The following is a 21,941-nucleotide window of genomic DNA, read 5'->3' as shown; positions in this document are numbered from 1 at the left end:
TCCTTCCCCAGCACTGGGTGTTTGAGATTATGTCAGTCCCTTGTGTTAGAGAGAAATTCTGTAGATACAAAATTGGGCGAAGGCTTCCACCAGGGAGAATATATCACCGCTACTATAAAGATCTCAACTTACTCTTTTCAGTGATTTATATACTGCTAGTATATAAACCTTTTCGTCCCTATATGAACTATAAATGGTAGCCACATTTTTTTCAGATATGACAGACTCATGTAATAGGTTATTTTTTTCCATTAGAACACATGCCATTAAATCCATTATCCTTTCTAGTTTCTCTGTCAGGGCAATCAGTCTCTTTGCTTTGCTACAGTTACAATGCCACTATTAATTAATCTTATCCTTAATTTATAACTCATATATTTTTTAAAGTAAATGTACAGCTTGTAATGAGCTGGACTGACATATTTTGAGATGAAAGGCACAGATCCTCAGAGATACATGCACACTTAATTACTATTTAGGTAGTCAGTTTCCATTGATTTCTGTAGTAGATAGGTGACAAAATATCTTTGAAGACTGGTGCCAAAGTTTAGATTCATGTGTTAGTTATAGCCCTAAGTTCCCATCACTAGATCCATTTTGAGGGAGGCTGTGTCAAAAAGTGTTAGAACACAGCGCAGGGTCTCAGAGTCCATTCAGTCTCCAACCTTGCTGCAAGGATATGAGTGCAACTATTTGTGGGCACAGCTTTGTGATAGGACAAAAGTTTCTACCCAGCTGGTGGCCAAACATCCAGTTCCAACAGTCCTTCTCACACAGATCATAGTTTCATAGACTCATTAAGGTAAGAAAAGACCTCCAAAATCATTAAGTCCAGCCTTTGACCAAACATCACCATGCCCACTAAATCATACAGTAAAGTGCCATTTCTACTTGTATTTTGAACATTTTCAGGAATGGTGACTCTACCACTACACTTTTCAGTATTTATCCTTCTTTCAGTGAAGAAATTTTTCGTAATGTCCAACCTGAACCTCACCTTGAGCACCTTGAGGCATTCCCCTTGTCCTTTTGCTAGTTGCCTGGTGAAGAGGCCAGCCCTTGCCTCACCACAACTTCTTTCTCTTGTCCAGGCATAACAACCCCAACTCCTTCATCCACTCCTCATAAGACTTGTGTTCCAGACCCTTCACCAGCTCCATTGCCTTTCTCTGGACACACCCCAGCACCTCAATGTCTTTATTGTAGTGAGGGGTCCAAAACTGAACACAGGACTTGAGGTGTGGCCTCACCAGTGCCAAGTACAGGGAGATGATCAGTGCCCTGGTCCTGTGGGCCGCACTATTTCTTCTCCAGGCCAGGATGCCATTGTCCCTCTTGGCCACTTGGGCACGCTGCTGACTCATGTTCATCCAACTGCTGACCAGCACCCCTAGGTGTGGATGGAAATAGCTACAAGTTTCCTTCAAAACCAATATCCAAGGATTAAAACCACAACTTCCCACCTGTGATTAATTTTATGTTCAAAATTTTGAGGATTTGGGCGAGCCTTTGCAATTCATAGAGGACACTTGGCTCAGACTAAACTTGTCTTCTGTTAATTCATGTGGATGGGAGAAAATATCCTTTCTGCTGAAAGTAGGTCCGTTTTTTTTACAACTGGGGCTGAAGCAGCAATAATTTTTATGACAGGCTGCTGCACTGCAGTGTTTCCTGTTCCACAGGGTGGCACGCAGTGCCCACTGCCTATCTCTACATGGTACAGCATATCACAGTGTGCTGTGTTTGAACCAGCCAGCAGCTCCAATGAAGTCAGCCATGACTCTGAATTTAAGCATTGCTCAAGTGCTCTGTTAGATCAGGCCAGAGTGCTAAGTAGGTGTTCTTAGATTCTATCTAAAATATCTTAGCCTGAAGAGCTCTACCTTATGCTCTGAAGGCAGGTACTTCCATACACTAGGTTACAAGAGTAAATGATACCCAAATGCTCTTAATTTCTAGAACTCCTACTATCTCTCCTCAAGTTGGCTTACTCATACAAGAGGGTGTGTCCAACCTATAAGGCAGGCTTGCTATGGCCTTAAGTAAAATTTTCCTTTTAATAATACTATAATGCATTATATTGTGTCATAATACTGCACTGTAACACTTTTCATATAGGGAAACAAAATTTCCAATGCATGGATAATATTCACTCCAGTGCAGCAGCAGCTTTAGTGAAGTCTGAGCTACCTTTATTCCAGAGAAAAAGAAGCAGAAACTAACTCCCTTCCTGTTACAGGGTGTATAGCCCTACAGCCATGCTGGAGCAGGCACTGCCCTGCTCCCTAATATTAGGGGTCACCTGTGCCACTTACCCTCATTAAGGGGGAAGACATGAGTCATATGGGACTGGCTGAACACTCTCAGTGGTATTCCTCATCATCCAAAATGAAAGAATATTAAAGGAGCTCGACATTTTACTTCAAAGGTCAACAAATAACTCTCAATGTCTCCATATATAAAGCAAATGACAGTAGACAACAGGCACGGCTTTGGCCTTGCAGGGGTTGCAGTTTAAAACAAAGTGACAAGAAATAATGAGGTTTAAATTGGTGAATTGGTTTGTGTTTACTGGGGATTAACCTGTAATACACAGTGCACCCAAATTACGGCACTTCAGAGATGAGCCACTTTAAAGCATTGTAGCCCGCACTCTGAATGCCGTGATGCCTCATTTACAGAAATACTGGTATACTTCTTAATTTTCCCACAGTCACATTATAAACTTAAACTAAAATCTTAAACTACCTTGATAAAATCAAGTGATATTAGAAGATAAACACAGCCAAAAAACTATTTTAATAAGGTGCATGATAGAGAAAGTAAGATACATCAGCTAAGATGAGGTTTGTGTTACAATTTTTACTAATATGCCAACATCAGTATTTATGAATGAAATTAAGTGCAAAGAGCCAAAGGATGATTCATACATTTGTGCTTTTTAAACAAAAGAATGGGATGAAATAACTGTGCTGCTTGTATCCTTCTGAACACTCCCCATAACAATCCAGATGTGGCTTTTGCAGAGAAAATGAGTGGCAGCACGCAGACCTTTGTGTCACCATGTGTCTCCCTGTGACGTGAGGAACTACCATGCAGTTGCTAACATGTTCAGAGGTCATATACAGCAGGTAGTGAATTCAGCAGCAGTGAGTAACAGAAATGACAGGACACTCTGCATCCTTTTAAATTTGCTGCTGTTTTCTCTTGCCTTTTCTAGATATTCTAGTAGGCAGAGGGGGTTGTTCCAGGAAATTCAGCATGAATTCACATGAAATGGTGCTGGCAGTGTGACAACACAAGTGCTGTAAGCTTGATGGGTTCAAGGATTCTCAGGCACAGGATTCAATGTAAATTAAGCTGTAAATAAATAAGGACTCTTACTCTGGGAAAGATAAGATTCAGGTGAGAAAGAGGACAGGGCAATACAATTAATAGTTATTACACTAAAGGGCCTTTAACACTGGCAAATTATATTAGGGTTGAAGACAGTAATTTGTGGAAATTATTCTGATCACATGCTTTAGTTGAAGTAGGTTCCATGAGTCTATTTATTGTGCTGGAGAATGTATACTCTTTGGATCTGAGAGTTTCCATGGCTTTGGCTTTTTATTGACCTTTTTATATCTTCATTCACTGCCCCCACCCACCTTAGCAAGCAGAACACAAAGATGGCAGCTGACATATCACAGTCAATTCCAAGCATTTAAAATCTGAAAAGAACACTCAGAATACCAGAAAGATTGAGTTGTATAAAAGATCAGTAAGCTGAATTATTTCATAATCAAAATAATAATCCACCTTATTTTACTGCATGTAAGTTTCATTGTTTGAGGAGGTTCTCTGTTAACCATGGTGCCTTCAAACTTGCTCTGACCATGACAAAAGAAAGATTCCCTTTCACATATTGATATACCTCCAGAAAGTGAGGCATTGCAAAAGGCAATAGCACTGTGTTACTTACTGGACTAACTGCCCTTCTGTGCTCATCAAATCTTCTTGAATCTATCCTCTCTGACTGGGTACCCTTGAGACTTACAGCACTATATTTTTAAGGGTTTTTTGTTTCCCCACTATCATCCCTATCTTCAAAGTGAAAATTTCTCCTTAAGCAGTTGTCTCCTTCCATAAGTCAGAAGCTGAAAGCTCCAACGGTGCCTTCCTCATGAACAGGGAGATGGGGATTCCTCTCCTGCCTTCCAGAAGGACCCCATCCCTCTTTTCATTTTCAAATTATTTGTTGGTTAATGAGGAGCATCTCAGGCTGTCAATCTCCAAAGAGTCACAGTGTCACAAGGACAGAATATCTGCCTCTATATATTTAATCACACAATGCAATTTTAATCAACCTGGAAAAAAGCCCACATTAAAAAAGAGGACAGATCAAGCTACAGTTAAATTGTGATTTTGGTGTTGAGATAAAAAATGGATATTAATGTTCATGTTGCAAAAGAAAAGTATACTTCACGGTACATAAATTAAATATATAAAGTTTGTTATTTTATAGTACATCTGCCTGCATATTTTAGAGTATTGTTCCATTTTATTACATTTCTGATCAAGACTAATGCTCATTAAAAATCTAATATGACAATGAAAAATTTTATATGGAAAATTCGTGTCCTCTATTACAATTGCTATCTGCTCCACTTTTTGGAAACCACAGTAAATTAGACTTGGGCCATGGTAATCTTAATTATATCTTGAAATAGATGATGTTGGAAATATATTGAATAAACTCTTTTGGTGAGATTGCCTTTGCCTCTTAATTCAAACTCTATGTTCATATGCTTACATTATTTAAATTACAAAAGGCAGGCATCTGAAAAACTGCATGCTTTGTTGGGCTGTCATATTCATGAAAATTCATTCAATTGTGAGGAGGTCAAAAAAACGGGAGAAAAAAAACCGTGTGCTGATCAAAATGTAACATAAACCACACCATTTCATTTAAGCTGCAAAATGCATAGACTAAAAAAAGACAGTTCAATATGATCTCAAAACTGTGTTCTGTGAATTCGTCATACTTTTAGCTAGAGCTGTAACCCAACCTATTTACTTGCTTTATTTGAACAAGACAGGAAATAGAAGCCATTCTAATAGGTGATACAAGCACTCTGCATGCTGGGTGGCTGATGTGAAAGTGACAGATGAGAACATCACCAGATCAAGCAGTTTGGTTTTTGCTCCAAAAACTGTATCAAAGTGAAATGTTGACTCTGAATGCAACTAAAAACCAAATCAAAGTTTTATCTTGTCTCAGTTGGCCTTGTGAGAAGCAAAGAACAGCAAGACCTAACAGGTGATATAACTGGCAAGTTCAGTTGTATCACATGAAATAAGATGATAAAAAGGTATTGGTGATAGTAAGAACTGCCATGAAAGGCATTGTTTCACTCCCGTGGCATTGCTGCCCATTGACAAGGAATGTGTTTAATTAATACTTAGAAGAAGGGTCCCAGAGCTGTGATGCAGAATGTGACCAGGCCTCCCTGCAGAGCAGCCCTGTGAAGAGCCAATAAGCTGCCAGTGGGAACCTGAGGGCATGTTAAGGTGCTGGGATATGTCTCACAAACTGCTTAATAGAAATTGTAAATGAATCAGCTGCTCCAAGTATGAAGTTTGCAATCTACAGGTGATACACTGAACCACAAACCAAACTACATTGAATATACTGAGCAAAGCTGTCTAACCTTATACCTCCAGTATATAAACCAGTGAAGAGGTTTTCTTATCTCTTCATGGAATCAACAGTGTTAGCCAATTTTTGCATGTCTTCTTTCCTTCCTCCTTTCATTGAATTCTCTTGAAAGACTGAAGAACACCTTATTATGTACTCTATTTTTTCCTAACCAATTACTGTCTCCTTTAACTTGTTCAGGTAATTTCAGTCCCAGAGACCTCTCCATGTGCAATCATTATATTTATGCTTCCTTCAAGACATTCAATATTCTAAAATTGAAACAGCAACTGTTGTCCGTTTTGTCAACCCACCAACAAACTGGCAATGGAGGTTAGGTGGGAGGCCAGACCCCAAAATGTCACTGAGCCCTATCAGACATGAGACACTCAACTGTTCAACTCTTGCTACATTAAGACTCAAAGAGACCAGCCAGTGCTATTCTGAACAAAGCCAAAGACATTTTAAAACTGGATTTCTAGGCTTTCTGCTCTAGTCTCAGAGGAGAGTGCAAGCTTTAGATGAAACACCCCCTTGATCAGATTGGATAAAGGAAAATCTTCAACACCTGCTGCTGTTCACCTCATCATGTTAGACACTGGTGACATTCACCCTTGCAAAAGGAAGAAGTGGTGTCACGCTCACAATCACTGAGTAATTAAGAGCTCTGTGCTGATGCAAGGGTGTCCTGCCACAATATGGCTTGGAGAAGCTGTCACATCAGGCCTTGTTTGTGAGGAGGTGGCAACCCTCTCAGCAGCAGTAAATGTAGTATTGATGTGGTATCTTTGACTGACACTTGATTCAGGTGAACTGCCAGATAATGTCAGTAGCAATCATAGCTCCACCAAAATATTAAGGAATAGAGATCATTGTCATAAGAACATTTTTAGGCATATGTCTTCATGAGGTTTTGCCTATCCTGTTTAGATGGTATTCAAAAGGAAATTATTATAATTGGTGATACAAAATGAAAGTTCTCTTTCACTGTCATTATATAAAAATCTTTACATTTGATTATGTCTTCAAGTTTCTCACACTTTAATAGAAATGTTTATGATTTTGTTTAGAAATCAGGCATGCATTTTAATTTTTATGAAATAAATTTTTGAAAATACATTCCTGCAATTGAGCACCTTTAATTCCCTATGCAATCAAATTTAACTTTTGGCTTCATAGAGGGCTATTTATACATAGACTGTTCAATTAATTGAAATGCATGGATTTGCTGCAAGAAAATCAGGAACCAGAAGAAAGCAGTGATTGATGTCAAGCTTGATGACAACCATCTCCTCTATCTTCATGTTAGAAAAACAACAGAAGAAAGAGAAATGCAATTGCATTGTTAACATCAAAACACTAAATCTGGTGATAAATAATTTTTCCATTTCTTGTTTATTCCTAGGGAGAATAAAGGGAAAGAAGCTAAAGCATCTGTATCAGGTCCAATAGAAAAAATGCAAAAATTAATTGCAAACCAATACAGCAGTTAGCTCATCCATCTGTCTCTGTAAAACACACAATCCTGATTCACCTATTGCAGCTACTTGTAAAGCTGATTTATTGAAATCCTTGAAGAATAGTCTGTGAACATGTCACAGCATTGAAGTTGTAAGGGGATTTCCATATTTCCTTCATTGTGGGCTGAGAAAAAAAAATTTCTTCAGTTCCCTAAAATCATAAACTTGCTACACCCCAGTCAGCATTCACAAGTAGAGGTTTCCTACATGTAGAATAATCAGACATTGACACAAGTTCCTCAGAGGGACCAGACCTCCAGCATTCAAAATGAAGTCTCCTTTTCCTCCTATGGCAACTTTTTCCTGTAGTTCTGCACTCCAGAATAGAGCCCATTTGAGCAAAAGTAAGCAGCCAAAATCACTGTATTATTACTACAAAAAAAAACTATCACCACCACCACCACCAACATAACAATAACAGAAAAATCCCCTAAAAACAAACAAACAAAAAACCTCCAACTTAATTTCTATTCAAAATCTAGTAAAGAAACATACAACTGAACATAATTTCCAACGCAGAGGAGATACTTGTCATCTGAAAAAATATATTGTAAAGAATCTTCCTAAAGTTTACAATGTCTTTATAAAGTTGCATCTAAATTTTTCTAAATAATAATGTGCTGGAGCAAAGGCAGTGATTTCTTAAGTTATCCCTGTCCAGAAAAACTGTTTTTTTGTTTTTTTGAACAGGCTGTTGAACATATGGTTAATTTTAAACACAGATGGAATTAAGCATGTGCTTCAGTTCTTTTCTGAGTCAGAAGTAAAAATTTAAGACCATGGCTATGTAATACTTTGCCATGCTACAGCAGAATCAACTAAAATGTTGCCATTATATTCTTTCATATGATTTCAATATCCTGCTTGAGCAGAGGGGGTTGGATTAGATGACCTCCAGAGGTCCTTTTCAACCTCAGACATTCTGTGATGCTGTGAACATTGTAGAGATGAAAGTATGTTAGTTATATACTTATCCATTGTGTAAGGAATATAAACCATTCTCATTGTTTATGTAAATAGTAAAAAAAAAAAATAAAAAAAAATTAAAAGGCAAATGTGTCATTTGGATAATTCATTTTTCTTTATTGAGCTTTGATGAAAAACAGTCCATTTGAAATATTTCCAGCAACCATTTCAATTCCAAATGCTCAATACAAAAACTTGGTATCAGAGTTCAAACATATAAAGTTACACCTCATTATAATTTAATATTTAACAGCACTAATCATTTCTGATTTTTCATAATTAAGTTTACAAAAATAATGTTACATTTATAAAATAAATCAGCTTTTCCCAATAAATTACAGTGGTGTTCTTATTCAAAAATGTAATATATCATACAAAATAGACAACAGCTTTTTGTCAGATAAAATACTAAAGTATATTTTTCTTCCAGTACATTTTGGCAGTGTGTGAAAATATTTTATTGTACACTTGATATCTAAAGTTCACTGTGAAAAATAAACTAAGCTATTATGCACATCTCTTATATAAGGCAAAGGTGGCCAGCTTGGGGACTAATCTTTATTTCCGATTATGTTTTTTGTCAGACCAATACTGCTGTGTTTATGCAACTGACTTCATTGATCTGACCCAGTAAATTCATGCAGATCCACCTAGAGTCCAACACTCTTTCTATGACAAGTACACAAAAGTGAGCCAAATCAGTAAACTTTTGGGCTGCTCAGTATCTCTCACACATCTTTTACCCTTGTGTATCACTGTAAAGCATTGGTGGCCAACTTGTAAAAATAGCACAGTCCGGATACCCTTAAAGTTAGTGGCAAAGCTTCAGTACCTTATTTTGTCATAAAAACTCATACTAAAAGGAACTTGTAAAAAGAGCAATGCATTAATAAAAAACAAACAGTAAACAGCAAAAAGAAAAAAAGAATCTAAAAAGCAAAAGGCAAACATTAATAGCTACTGTATACAGACTTTACAAAAGCAACTACTTTAAAATAACAAAGAAGCACAGTGTCTACCTCGTGGTAGGTGCATTCTCATTAAAGCCTTTTGAATGTTCAGGTCAGCTCAGCATTTACTGTGTTTTGTAGGCATTTCCTGCCTACAAAAATGTATTTGAAGAATCATTCCAGATTGTTTGAGCAACTTTTATAAGCCAAGGGAGTAACTGCACCATCTCTGGATGTGATTAATGAAGGTGTCTGGTTCAGGATGAAGGATGAATCTGTTCATCTGTTCATTCATTCAGGATGAATTCTTCACCTTGAAGAATTTCTGACTCCACTATGTTTTCTCTTTGCAATAGTTTAGCAAACTGCAATATTATTATCTCTTTTTTTGTCTGTTTCTCTCTTACATATCTTCTGGTAGAAAGTCTACCTTAAAGTACTAAATCACTGCTGTCAGGAATAAATAAAATGTGCAAAGTGGTGATTTGCTTATGATAATAGTATTGTATGACAAACGTATCACTTCATATATCACAAAAGATTACTTTCACAAATTGTAACTGAGTAGTATAAATGCCCCAAGTGAGCATGTCACCACATTCACTTTGTGCAAATTCACAGAGGGTCCAAATCCAGATGGGTTGTTATGGACTCCAGACACAAAGCTTAGTCAGTGTTGGATCCCCAGACTGAAAGAGGAGGAAGAGGTGGAGAAAGGGCCTCATCACAGAAAACCAAGTCATACCACGCTTCTGAAAACTCTTAAACATTGAGAGGGTGAGTATGTGAATTGAGAGGGTGTGCTGTCTTCTGGCTTGAAATACCATGACTCAAACCAGGAAAACCTGGAGCTGAATTCAGGCACATTTGCCACTGCAATTAGTAAGTCACAGCTCTCCAAACACAGAGCTACTATATTCATTACAACTTCTGTAGGTGAATTTTAGTGATTGCTGAAACATGCATTTACCACCCAGTTAGACAAATAAACACAATGGCTACTCCTACACTAGTAAACCAAACATCACAAAGTATACTCCAGCCCTGAGGTCAAATAACATGGCCCTAGTTATACCTCATTGCAGTTACAACTTCCTTGTGAGGGCATGAGGAGGGGCAGGCACTGAGCTCATCTCTCTGGTGACCAAGGACAGGACCCAAGGGAATGACCTGAAGTTGTGTCAGGGGAGGTTTAGGTTCGATAATAGGAAAAGGTTCTTCACTCAGACAGTGACTGGGGACTGGAACAGTGCCCAGGGAAATGGTCACAGAAAAGCCTGACAGAGTTCAAGAAGCATTTGGACAAACCTTTCAGGCATGTAGTGTGACTCTTGGGGATTGTGCTGTCCAAGGCCAGGAGTTAGACTCAATGATTTTTGTGGGTCCCTTCCAACTCTGTTTATTCTGGGGTTCTGTGATACTCTCTGTACCCCTAAAGAGAAGGGCTGTGTCCAAAGAACCTGGTGAAAAGTGTCCCTAGACTGGCCTAATTCCCAAAGTGTGCCCATAAATTTTTTAGGAAACTATTAGTTAGTTCAGCCCGAAAAGCCTACCAGTTCTTGTTTTCTTGTTCTAAGTATTTATGCATATAAATGCTTCAGCACTGGCCAATTGACTATATATAGACATAATATCTATAGATGTTCTATATATAGATTTTAAGAAGTCCTCAAGCATATTCACCCAGGCAGGCCTTCTGCTTCACACAAATTCATAAGCAGGGAGGATTCAATGGTTTTGTTGAAATTTTTACTTGAAAGAGATGGTCCTTTCAAATCAGGATTTTTTAAAATAGTTGGGGTTTTCTGTCCATTAAGTATGTTTTCCTTTTTTTTTTTCTATTCATGTGCTTTTTTGGTAGCCTAATAGTAGTTCTAGTTAGTGTAATCTGGGCTTTTTCTTGAATAACCCACCTTTTCATGTCTACAATTCACAGCTAAACAAGCACTAACCAGTTCCATTATGATGAAAAAAAAATATATACACATCTAAAACAATAATATTAAGACAACAACTAAAACAGAAAATAAAAACATGAATCTGTGCACTTATAAGATCTAAAAATAATATCTACCTCTATACATATTTGTCAGACTGCAGTGTCCACAGTTACAGTTGTATGCAGTAGTCAGAACAGCATTACTTTCCAAATCATGAGGTGTTTTAAGGAACACCCACTTAGTAGTGGCTGCTGAGGAAATAATTTCCCTTTATCAACCTGAGATTTTAAATGTGCAAGTGTTCTACTAATCTTTCTAGTGCATGAAAAAGAAGGGAAGGAAGGATAAGACAGAGACAGAGATAAAAATATTATCACAATGGTTTTTGTTTCAAAATAGATTGCTGTGCAATGACTGAAGCCTGATTTGAAGACATTTTGTATTCTTGCCCAGAGCCTTGTGGAGGGGAAGGCAACGGAGTTTCTGGAGTTGCTGAAAAAAAACCATAGAAATAATTACATATTTTTATAGCCTGGTCTACTCTACATATACATACTACTGCAATGAAAGGGAGTCTTGTTGCATGCTTGGGAAAGGGAGTGCCTTGACATGCTAGGGAAACAGGATATTTTAATGATCAGAATTTTTAATTTATTAAAGATTGTGCATGTAAAAACAATGATATATCAGAATGGTGCTGAACTTTTAAAATTAAAATAAACTCAGGTCAAAGTCTATTACTTAACACCATTTATATACATACATTTTTAATGCACAATTATTTTAATTTAAGAATGATGATTAAATAGCACTATGAACACTGACAGGCCACCGTTCTAATTAGTATTTTAAAATGAAACAGTGAAATGTTATGACAGAAGGTTAACATGCAATTACTTACGTATCTGTTCTGTGTGTACAGGAGCAGACATTGAACTTATGAGGACAGTCTGCCCAGTTAATGGATCTTGGGCTAAGTGAGGATGCATTGGATGATGCATATGACTGGCATCATTAGAAGTACCTGCAGAAATAACATGAGCATATATCAATGCAAAAGAGCATGTTGTTGCCAGTGACTTATCCTTCAGTAATTACATTTCCACAGAGTAAATATTTTGATTGGCAATTTGAATAATTGCCTCTGGGTATTCATTAAACAATTTAAGAAGACTTCAAGCATATTAAGCACTGTGTTTATTTTCACTGTTTTGACTGTAATAACAGTGTGTTTCAAGAAATATTTCTAAGGATTCTTTCATCTGCCTAGAGAATTGTAGGACAACCCAGTAGTTACTGAGAAGTAAATAGCAAAATCTGTCATTGTAGGACTAAGTTAACAAGATGAAGTGCCAGGACAAGAAGGCTTTAGTTAACAATTACACAACACAAAGCTCAGATAGTGAGTCAGAGTGGTATCTTAGATCAGGATTCCTTCAACATCCCAATATGCTAAATTCAACATAATACAAGATGGTAAATTTAACAAATTGTTATCTTACCTCCCAGTAACATTTCCTGAAGCAAACTGTCAATTTTAACAATTCCAAATAATTTAACCAATTGTATCTGCTCAATCATTTGCCAAGTGATGCTTTGGAGTGTAGGCAGTAGAAGAAGAAGTTCTCCAAATCTTCCTCTGGAGTCATACTGACGGTCATTAATATAATCTTCTAAACTGATTTGGACTTGGAATCGCATATTTTTAATTTTCAATGGATTACTCAGGCCTTTTGCATCTTAAAAAATGACAAAAACTTAAAGTCAAGGCATATTACAAATGGGAGAAGCATCATACTGTTTTTCATTTTATTCTTTTCCATTCAGCTAGATAATATGAACAGATGCTAAATTAACAAAAATTACTTTCAATACAATCACATGTAAAACAATTGAGAGATATTTTTGTAAAAATACCTGGATCAAAAAAGACAATTGCTTTCAAGCAAGCATATTCATTGTCATCTATTTGAATTTCCTGGAAGGGACGAACTAATTCATCCAGAATCCGATTTGCCACTCGGCAGATCTCTATTTCAGTGCTGTTGCGATGAATTATGTAATTGTTGCCTGAGAAAGAAAGAATACCAACATATGAATTGATACAAACATTTTGCGGTAACATACTAGATGAAGCCAATTTTCGAAAGTACATTTCATATTGCTTTATCAAGTTAATTATTTTTTTAAGTAATAACTCTCCCTTGTATCACACACAACTTTTCTTTGCAAACAGAGTATATGTGCAAATTATAGCTGTCACCCAGTAAATAACTGGTACATATACATATGTATATGTATACATACATATAAGTATGCCAACATGTAGTTACTGATTGGTCCACAGAACCAAAGTTGGTACTTGAATGTACAAGTATGAAGCAAGTAGACCTTTATGTTTAAATAACTGCTAAAATATACTAACAAATTGATCTTAAAATGTCTTCTGCCCTGATTAAAATAACATATCCCAAGCTGAATGGCAAGGATTTGTCAACAGACAACAGGAGATGCTGGAAATGTTTTTTTTTTCTAATGGATATTTCTGTTGTTCCTAATAAAATTTAGTAGCATTGTAAAATTTTCAGTCAGGAATTAATTTTACCTAGAGTTTTTTTGGGTTTGGGGCGTATTTTTACATATCCATTTGGAGGTCTCCACTATGGCCCAACACTAGGAATATCGTGGAGCTTTCAGAAGCTACCATGTAGTTTTTAAAAGAAAAGATGATAATTATATCACAAAAGATCCACATCAAAATGACCCATAGAACAGATGCCTGCCTCCAAGCATCAAAATTAAGCCTTGATGCCTCAAATTGTTTCTTCTTTTGGCATATCTGCTGATGCTTATGATATATAATTTTCCTACTATTATTTTATAATTTTTCTTATTGACTTATTATTAATCCAAATAAAATTTTTTTTTTTTGTTTGTTTCTGTTAATTTTGTTAGTGAAACAGTATCTAGGGAAATAACTACCTTAAGAAAGCCATTTGTACAGCTTTTATCTTGAAAAGATTGCTGGGGAGAGAAATGCCTTCAGACCACACCCTTCTTGTCCTTTTAATGTTTTAATATGTGTAAAAATAAATTCAAGCTAATTTAGAGTTATGAAAAGGCAGGCCCATAGAAGAAAGAGAACAAGTAGTAGAAAATGTCCTTGTACCACACCACCAATGAAGAGACAAGTCTGAGTCCATATTCCATACAGTTTTGCCTCACATCAAAAATCCTGTCCAAGACAACCAACAGACTTTCTCAGGAAACAGCCTCAGTGCTGACCATGTCAAATGAGACCCTTTTTGGCAGACTGCACTTCAAAGTGGCAGAGCACTGCGTCACACAAGGCTAACAAATGCCTCTCCCCATCACTCTCCACACAGGCACACATCTCATCTTGCAGCTGGGCCTCCCTGTTGCATGAACTGGAAGACGTGCTTCCATCAGCAACAATATCCTCTTCCCTCACAGCTGTGTTCCCTTTATATAAGCCAGCCCAGGAGCCATTTCAGCTGACCAAGAATACGCTCCTGCAGACGTGTCTTGTCACTGTGCCGTGGATGCACACATCTGCATGTGGCAGGGACAGCAGGAATGATGTTTATGTGGCGGCCATGTGGGGACTGTCGAGGAAGAAGTGGGAGGGGCCTTGGAAAAGTGAGTTGCAGGAAACAGGCTATCTAATATTTTATCCAGTGGAGTCCTCTCTGAGTCTGAAGGACTCCTGAGAAAGCTCCAGAAAAATGGTTTTCGTGAAGACTGAAAGCAGTACATGTGCAACAGGTTGGCTGCTCCTTTCCTAAGCAAAGGGGTTTTTATGCTGTTTTTGTGATGTTGTTGTTTTGTTCCATGTTTTTTTATGGGAAAAGGTGCAGAAAGGACAATAATGTTAGGAGGCAATTGCCAGGAACTCCCTTAAATCATGGTTTCTGCTATCCAATCGACCTTTAGGTGTATTAACCCACACAAAATTATCCACCTGCTTTTGCTAGAACAGGCACGACATGTCATTAATAGCTATTTAGCATTTACAGAATACATTGTTTTGATTGTGCCAGAAGAGTTTTGCCCCACTTAAGTGACTACATCGTTGCTAATGTGCTATAACATCATCATCAGTAAGTAAAAGAAAACCAATATTTACCTAGAAGTAAAATGTCCTTATATGGCATGGACCTTTTTGCTGCTCCAAGCAACAGGTGCTCCCCAGCATGTGCTCTTAGAAGGGCAACCTCATGAAAAAAACAGCAGACTCATTAGATGATAAAGCAGTAAGTTTCAATAAGAGCAAAAGAAAAGAGGATAGATATTACTGTGTCAAGTACATGTTTAAGACTGTTAAGATTCCAATGTAAAATGTAAAGTGAATGTAAAAATTTTAACACCATAAAAACAGCACTTCCGAATTAAAATGTCATCCTCAGTCACTTCAGGCATTCTGTCTAAATTTTAAACATCAGGGTCTGCAAAATACTTCTCAATAAATATAGTACCTGCATTTATTTCCTGGTGTGTATTCCCTTGACAAAGTTTTCTCTGGCATCTTAAGCTGACACTAACGACTCCAGTGGGCTGGAATGAACTGTTACAATAAATTTGGTTCTATCAGTGTCTCGTTTTTCTCTTGAACCAAAAATTTATGTGGCACTTAAAAAAGCTTTTCCCCAACAAACCCAGATATGCTAACAGAGCCACTATTGTCCACAAAGAGGGATCCCAATTTGTACTGGGAAGGAACTTGCATTTATTAATTTATTCTTTGTCACCTATTTACCTTTGTCTGGTTTTAATGTCTGCTTGAAATTTCAGCAATGCCCTTTATTTCCTCAAGAAACTCATTTCTTGACAAGTAATTCTAATCCAAGCCAATCATTGTAGGAGAGATATAAAGGTACACAGCACCTGGGTAATTCTTATCTGTTAAGACTTTTCAGGTTCTCAGTAGAGTTACCTTAGTTGCTTTGGTCTCTTCTATGTTTTGTAAATCAGGCTGACTCCCAGATCAGGAATCATTTTTTCAAAACCAGATGTGCATTTTATAACTGAATGCACAATGCCCTTTAGAAACTGGCTATCATAAATGAAAAAGTGGCATTTTTTTATCTCGCAACATCTTTGTCCCTACTTTTCCAAGGTATTTAAGGATTCAGAGTATTTCCCAACATGTACTCTTCAAGCACAGCAGGGGTGTTTTCAGCTTATCATTCTAAACTGAGACTTTATTTTTTTAAATTCAAACATGAACATTTTAAGGATATTTGATACCTTCTCTTTTCCTCCATGCTATTTTAATAAAAGCAGCAATATTTTTTTTGCTTGCTTTTGTTGCCCTTGTGTAGCAAAGACATTTGAAATTCTCTTTCACATAAACAGAGTTTTAACTTATTCGAATATGTTGAGCTTGTGCACATATGTGCTCTGTGGGTCGGCAAAGACATCATTTAACTCCTTTTTTGGGGAGTCTCCTGTGGCCTGAAACACATCCATATTCCTGAGGAATGATATAAGAGGCAATGATTCAGTTCAAAACCAAAGATGACCTAATACTTGCAGGATTTTGTTGAAAAACTGAGAGACTGAAGAAGCAAAAAGAAGGATTAACACAATTCCAGTTGAGAGAGTGATTTTTGAGATGAATCAGATTTTGGTGTGGAATCAAAAGATCCCAAGCAATGAATTCATCTCCTGAGGCTGCTTGTCAGAGAACTGATCATCACAATGAGGAGATAATGGTTCTGGATTTGCCAGCACAACCTACTCTGAAATCCAGTGATATATCAGGATATATTGCAGATGTGATGATAGATCAGACCTCTGTCATAAAAACCCTTATGAATTTTCAAGATTTTGCGGGTTTTTTCCCTTATATTTATTATATACAATATAATTTTAGTACATTGTATTGTATGAAAAATTATTTGCTATGCATTGATATCAGTATGTTTGGAATTGTTAGAGATTCTAAATGTTTTTGGTTTTTGCAAGTAGAGAAAACTTCCTTCAAATTAAATAATATGCTCTCTTTAACCATATTATAATGAAAGGTCAACATGAAATAAATACTTTTTAAGGTCAGAAAAAAGTTCTGCTTCCAAAACACTACAGAAAGAACAAAACACTTAAAGACATGCTGCTTTGCTGCTTCTTTTTGTTCATGTCTTTTTTGTTGTGGTCGTGTTATTTCAAAACTTAAAAAAAAATAAATTAAGAGGGTGGGTTTAGTACTTAGCTCTATTTGTTCAGACAGAAAAGAATGAATGCTTCATCATGACATTTAAACATCACAAGAATAACAGCAGTAATCAGAGCTTTTTCTTTGGTCCCCTCTTATACCTGGTCATCAAGTGGTAGTTCGCAGAAGCCTGGAATATATTTAGCCCATTCCACCAGGACTAAAAGTTGTTGCTTCATAGATTCACAGACATCACTAACACCAGCAATTTTCTTAACATTTACATCAGTGCTAGCACCAGGACTTGAGATTGAGATCTGGCCATAATGAGAGAAAAAATGAACAATGTCAAATTTCATATATTTTTATTTTCACTGGTTAACAGCATATTTAAGAAAAAATCAGAGCAGTAATTATAGATACTCTTTAGAAATTCCTTGACCATATGGAGCATTACCCTGCATGTAATTTATAAATTTTTCTTTCTCATTATTACCAGTTGCATTGCAATATGATAAAACTTTAATTAATCATATCATGATACAGTATCTTCTCATTCCAAAATACTATTTTTAAACATACTAGAACTCTTTTAATTTGTAGAAGGAAGGTGCTTTTGGTTTTTTTTTTCCTTTAAAATGGTTGACATTTACCTCATTTCAGAAAAAAAGGAGAGCTCATAGTGGCATGCAGTAATATTAAGGGATATAGATATTAAGAGAAAGAGAATGATAAAGGGGTAGTGTGTTCTTCTAGTGTAAAGATAAGTATCATTAACTTTAGGAGGTAAAACAGGGGTTTTAGTGCCTGGAGGAGAATGGTTTGTAATGATGAAGCAGCGGTATAGGCAGAGGCCTGAGATGTTTCAGAGGAAATGTAAAGGATATGAGTGTGCATTAGACCACCTGCAGGGAACAGTGCTCTGTGAAATGGCAAGAGAGCAATATCTTTCTGAGCCTGAAGCTGGGGCACTTCTACTGAGCCAAATCCTGACATTCTTAATGACTTTTCAAGGAAAGGAACAAAACCAGGCTTTCTCTAAAGTCAGGCGGGAAAGTCAACTTAAGAGAAAGCCGAACCCAGGAAGGTAAGGTCAGTTAATAGTTGCTATCATACTAAGGAAGCAAAAATAAAAAGGAAGCAGAAAAGGGAAAAAAAAAAAGGGAAAAAAGGAAATTAAAAAAAAAAAACACAAAAGAAGAAGAGAAAAAGAAAAAAATTAAAAGGAAGATGAAGGAAAAGGAAAAGGAAAAGGAAAAGGAAAAGGAAAAGGAAAAGGAAAAGGAAAAGGAAAAGGAAAAGGAAAAGGAAAAGGAAAAGGAAAAGGAAAAGGAAAAGGAAAAGGAAAAGGAAAAGGAAAAGGAAAAGGAAAAGGAAAAGGAAAAGGAAAAGGAAAAAGGAAAAGGGAAAAAGGAAAAAGGAAAAAAGGAAAAGGAAAATATCTCTGTACAAGGCCTATGAAACTGACTTTCCATTTATGTTTTATTACCAAAATCATACTTGGGAAATTATGTAGCATGATTACCTTACCTTCCTCAGGAAAAGAAATTAATTGTTTGGTCTTCCAATACCATGTTCCTCCACTTTTCAGGATGGTGGAATGTATTTAGGTTGACTCCTACCAGCTCCCCTTCATTCATATATCCATGTTAAACCTCACAGTGGGATCTGTGGTGAAGTCCCTTATCCTTGGGTAGTCAAAGGAGCTATACTTGTGAACTAAAGCTCTGTGCTTCCTACATAATTCAGTAGTGTAAAACACTGAAAACAGCTCAAATATTTATGTCAGTTAACCAGCTGAACATTAGTTCTCAGGGAAATACAGCAGCTAGGCAGGTGAAAAATTCCTTAGACACATAATTGAAAGGCTATCATGTAGGAAAAAGGTTAGCAGTATTGCCTCTTTGTAGACAGAGAATGTGTGAAATCCATTCTATAATCATGAAGCAATTTCTGGCATCTCCTCTACAAAAAGGAGTTTGAAAATACTGATATTCATTCAGGTGAGAGCTACCAGAGTGATTCAGTCTAGAAAACCTTTAGTACAGAAAGACAGTAAAGAAATTCAATACATTTCATTTTTTTTTCCAGAAGAGTAAAAGGGGCTTGAACATGACTCAAAGGTACAAAGAAGAGATTTCTGATAGTAAGCCTATCTGTTCTATCTGAAAATGATACTAACCATGAACCAACTAGAAGATAATACAAGAAGGTAAAGAAGAGGTAGGTTGTTTAACTGCTAGACATACTGACTCATGAAGTTAATACACTGTCCTTCCTTAATATATTTTAATCAAAGCTGTGCATATTTATAAATTATATCTCATATTACAAACTACAGTCTCCACCCTGAAACTGCTTGGTCAACTTCTGCTGGGGATTCCCATGGAGTTCATTATGAACACCTGGGATTGCATCTCTTGACAAGGATATGAAACTATGAACTTTCAAATTTCAATTTCTCTATTGCTTTAACCTGCCTCTCATTTATGGGGTGCAACACAGGACTCACTGATTTGATAGAATCATAGGCTAGCACAGGTTAGCAGGGACCTTGAAAGATCATCTAATCCAACCTTTTATGGGAAATGAATCCTAGAGGTTGTCTAACACCCTGTCCAATTGCATCTTGAAAATCTTCAGTGATGAGGACTCCACCAAATCCCTGGAAAGGTTGCTCCAGTAATTGCTTGTTCTCACGTAAAAAATTTTTTTCTTATATTGAGGTGAAATCTTTCCCAGTGTAACTTGTACCCATTAATGAGTTGATGAACATGACAATATAATAACTGTATCCCAGTTGTTCTGTAAACCCTCAGGGACAGATGCCTTTACTCATATGAGAGTCCAGCATGCCCTTTCCATATTTACATAATCCTGGAAACCTCTCCCAGGTCTGTACAAGAAAAACTGTACTTCGACAATTCCCCCCTGTTAGGGATCTTAAGGAACAAAATAACTATTTTCCTTATTAATATTAACACTTCAAAAGGGACAAAAATATCTGATTTTCCTTATTTTATATGAACATTTCAAAAGAGATGAATGCCACCCTCTTCTTCATTTCACAGCTGAAGTACTTGGATTATGATTTGGGACACTACCACCTTCTCTAAATCTCTTCTCAGGACTGAACTCATCTTACAGATCTATTCAATTGAGGAAAAATAAGTACTTTTAAGACTTATTTTTCCATCATGCAAATGGAGTCTCTTGGATGTTGAGGCCAAGATTGTATCTTCACATATGCTTGACATAGTGGAAGCAATTCTGTTCTACTAAAACATACCAAATAGTAAGTATGATAAATTTGCGTATACACAAGGAGATGTTTTAGACCAAGAAGCTACTGTTTGAAAAGAACTTTGTGCTATAAAGAGCTGAGGATGTGATTCTGTTCAAGACAGTTCTTATTCCTGAATTGCATATACCAGTTGGAAATGATTAAGGAGTATTATAAAAAAGCACAATAAGCAAGTTCAAAAATTTACTAAGGAGATAAATATAGCTATATTTTTCATACTGTATAGGTATGAAAGGTAGGAAGGTACATTATGTTCATCTAGTCTACCCAGACATGCAATATGTGCCAAAGACTATCACCCAGTAATTCCTGCATCAATTCTTTACAGACAGTTCCAGCCTAAGAGAGATGCTGATAAAGGATGAGATTACAAAACATTTGGGGATGTATAAATCAGTCAGCATGAAATCATAAAGGTGGCAGTTAAATTCTAAGCGAGTTAGTAAGAGGTGCAAGAATGCAGAATCAATGACCATGATTTATCTGAGGTGCAGAAAAGGACTGGAGACTGTTCCATTCAGCAATTGATTGGATAGGGAAAAAAAAAAAAGAAAAAGAGAAAATGAAGTTCAGATGAGACAAAGAAAATTTAAAAGCGAGATATGAATACGCTCTGCAGTTGGAACACTTCTGTTTGCCTTACTTCTAATGTCTAAGGATATTAAAAATGGGATTTTCAAAAGAATGTAAGGAAATGAGTGTCCACACCCCTTTGAATGTAATGGCTTTGGATAAATTTTTCCCTATGTTTCATGGGAAAGCCCGCTTCAAGGATAGATAGGTGCCACCAGCTGCCTAAGACAGCAACTGATTTAAAAGCAGTAAGAACCATAAACCTTTATTAAGAAAGGTGCCTAAGACATATTGTCCTGGACACAGTAGAATTTTTTTATTGACTATGCTTCAAGAACGTATTCTATTACCGCTTCTTCCATTGAGAAGAGGAAGCTGTGTGCATTTTGGAAGCAGAAAAAAGTAATCTTAATAATTATTTTTGATTCAATAAGAAATTGAAAAATATTTAATTTTAGTAAAAGTGGTCTTAATGTCACTAAATAATTTTGTGATACATCTCAGTACCTGGCGGGAGAGTGTCTCGGCTTGTGACAATGTGCTAATAGAGGGACTGCTGCAGCCATCAAAAGTGTTTCTTCTTGTACTTATCCTGTCCCGTTCATTTTGTACAGCTGGAAAAGAATAATCATCTCATTTATTGACTTGAAAACACTGACATAAAGAATAATTCCAGAACTTTACTTGATTTCAGAAGATAACTCCAAGAACCGAAAGGTGTGACATTCAAAGAAGATGACGTGCTTTCAGCTGAGTAATGAGGAAGGATGATAATACATATTTATAGTCTCTATTGGAACACTACTTGCCTGTAAAAAAGCATGTACAACTAA

The 21,941-nt window shown here is 36.6% G+C and overlaps 1 protein-coding gene across 5 annotated transcripts in view; it reads right to left on the bottom strand.

Moving 5' to 3' along the window:
* Positions 1-8,264: 8,264 nt before the first annotated feature.
* The window catches only part of HNF4G (hepatocyte nuclear factor 4 gamma), a 62,567-nt gene continuing 48,890 nt past the window's right edge, over positions 8,265-21,941 (bottom strand). For all 5 annotated transcript variants that reach the window (XM_058833517.1, XM_058833516.1, XM_058833518.1 and 2 more), the window contains 7 exons: positions 21,616-21,722; positions 17,393-17,548; positions 15,204-15,291; positions 12,974-13,126; positions 12,559-12,795; positions 11,958-12,080; positions 8,265-11,548 (listed from right to left, as the gene is read on the bottom strand). In XM_058833517.1, coding sequence (XP_058689500.1) covers positions 11,430-11,548; positions 11,958-12,080; positions 12,559-12,795; positions 12,974-13,126; positions 15,204-15,291; positions 17,393-17,548; positions 21,616-21,722 — 983 coding nt within the window. In that variant the 3' untranslated portion in view covers positions 8,265-11,429. The remainder of the gene's footprint in view (positions 11,549-11,957; positions 12,081-12,558; positions 12,796-12,973; positions 13,127-15,203; positions 15,292-17,392; positions 17,549-21,615; positions 21,723-21,941) is intronic.

This window comes from Poecile atricapillus, chromosome 2 (assembly GCF_030490865.1).
Source record: "Poecile atricapillus isolate bPoeAtr1 chromosome 2, bPoeAtr1.hap1, whole genome shotgun sequence".
Lineage (NCBI taxonomy): Eukaryota > Metazoa > Chordata > Aves > Passeriformes > Paridae > Poecile > Poecile atricapillus.
Note: the sequence above shows the minus strand (reverse complement) of the source record. Positions and strands in the feature narration are given on the sequence as shown.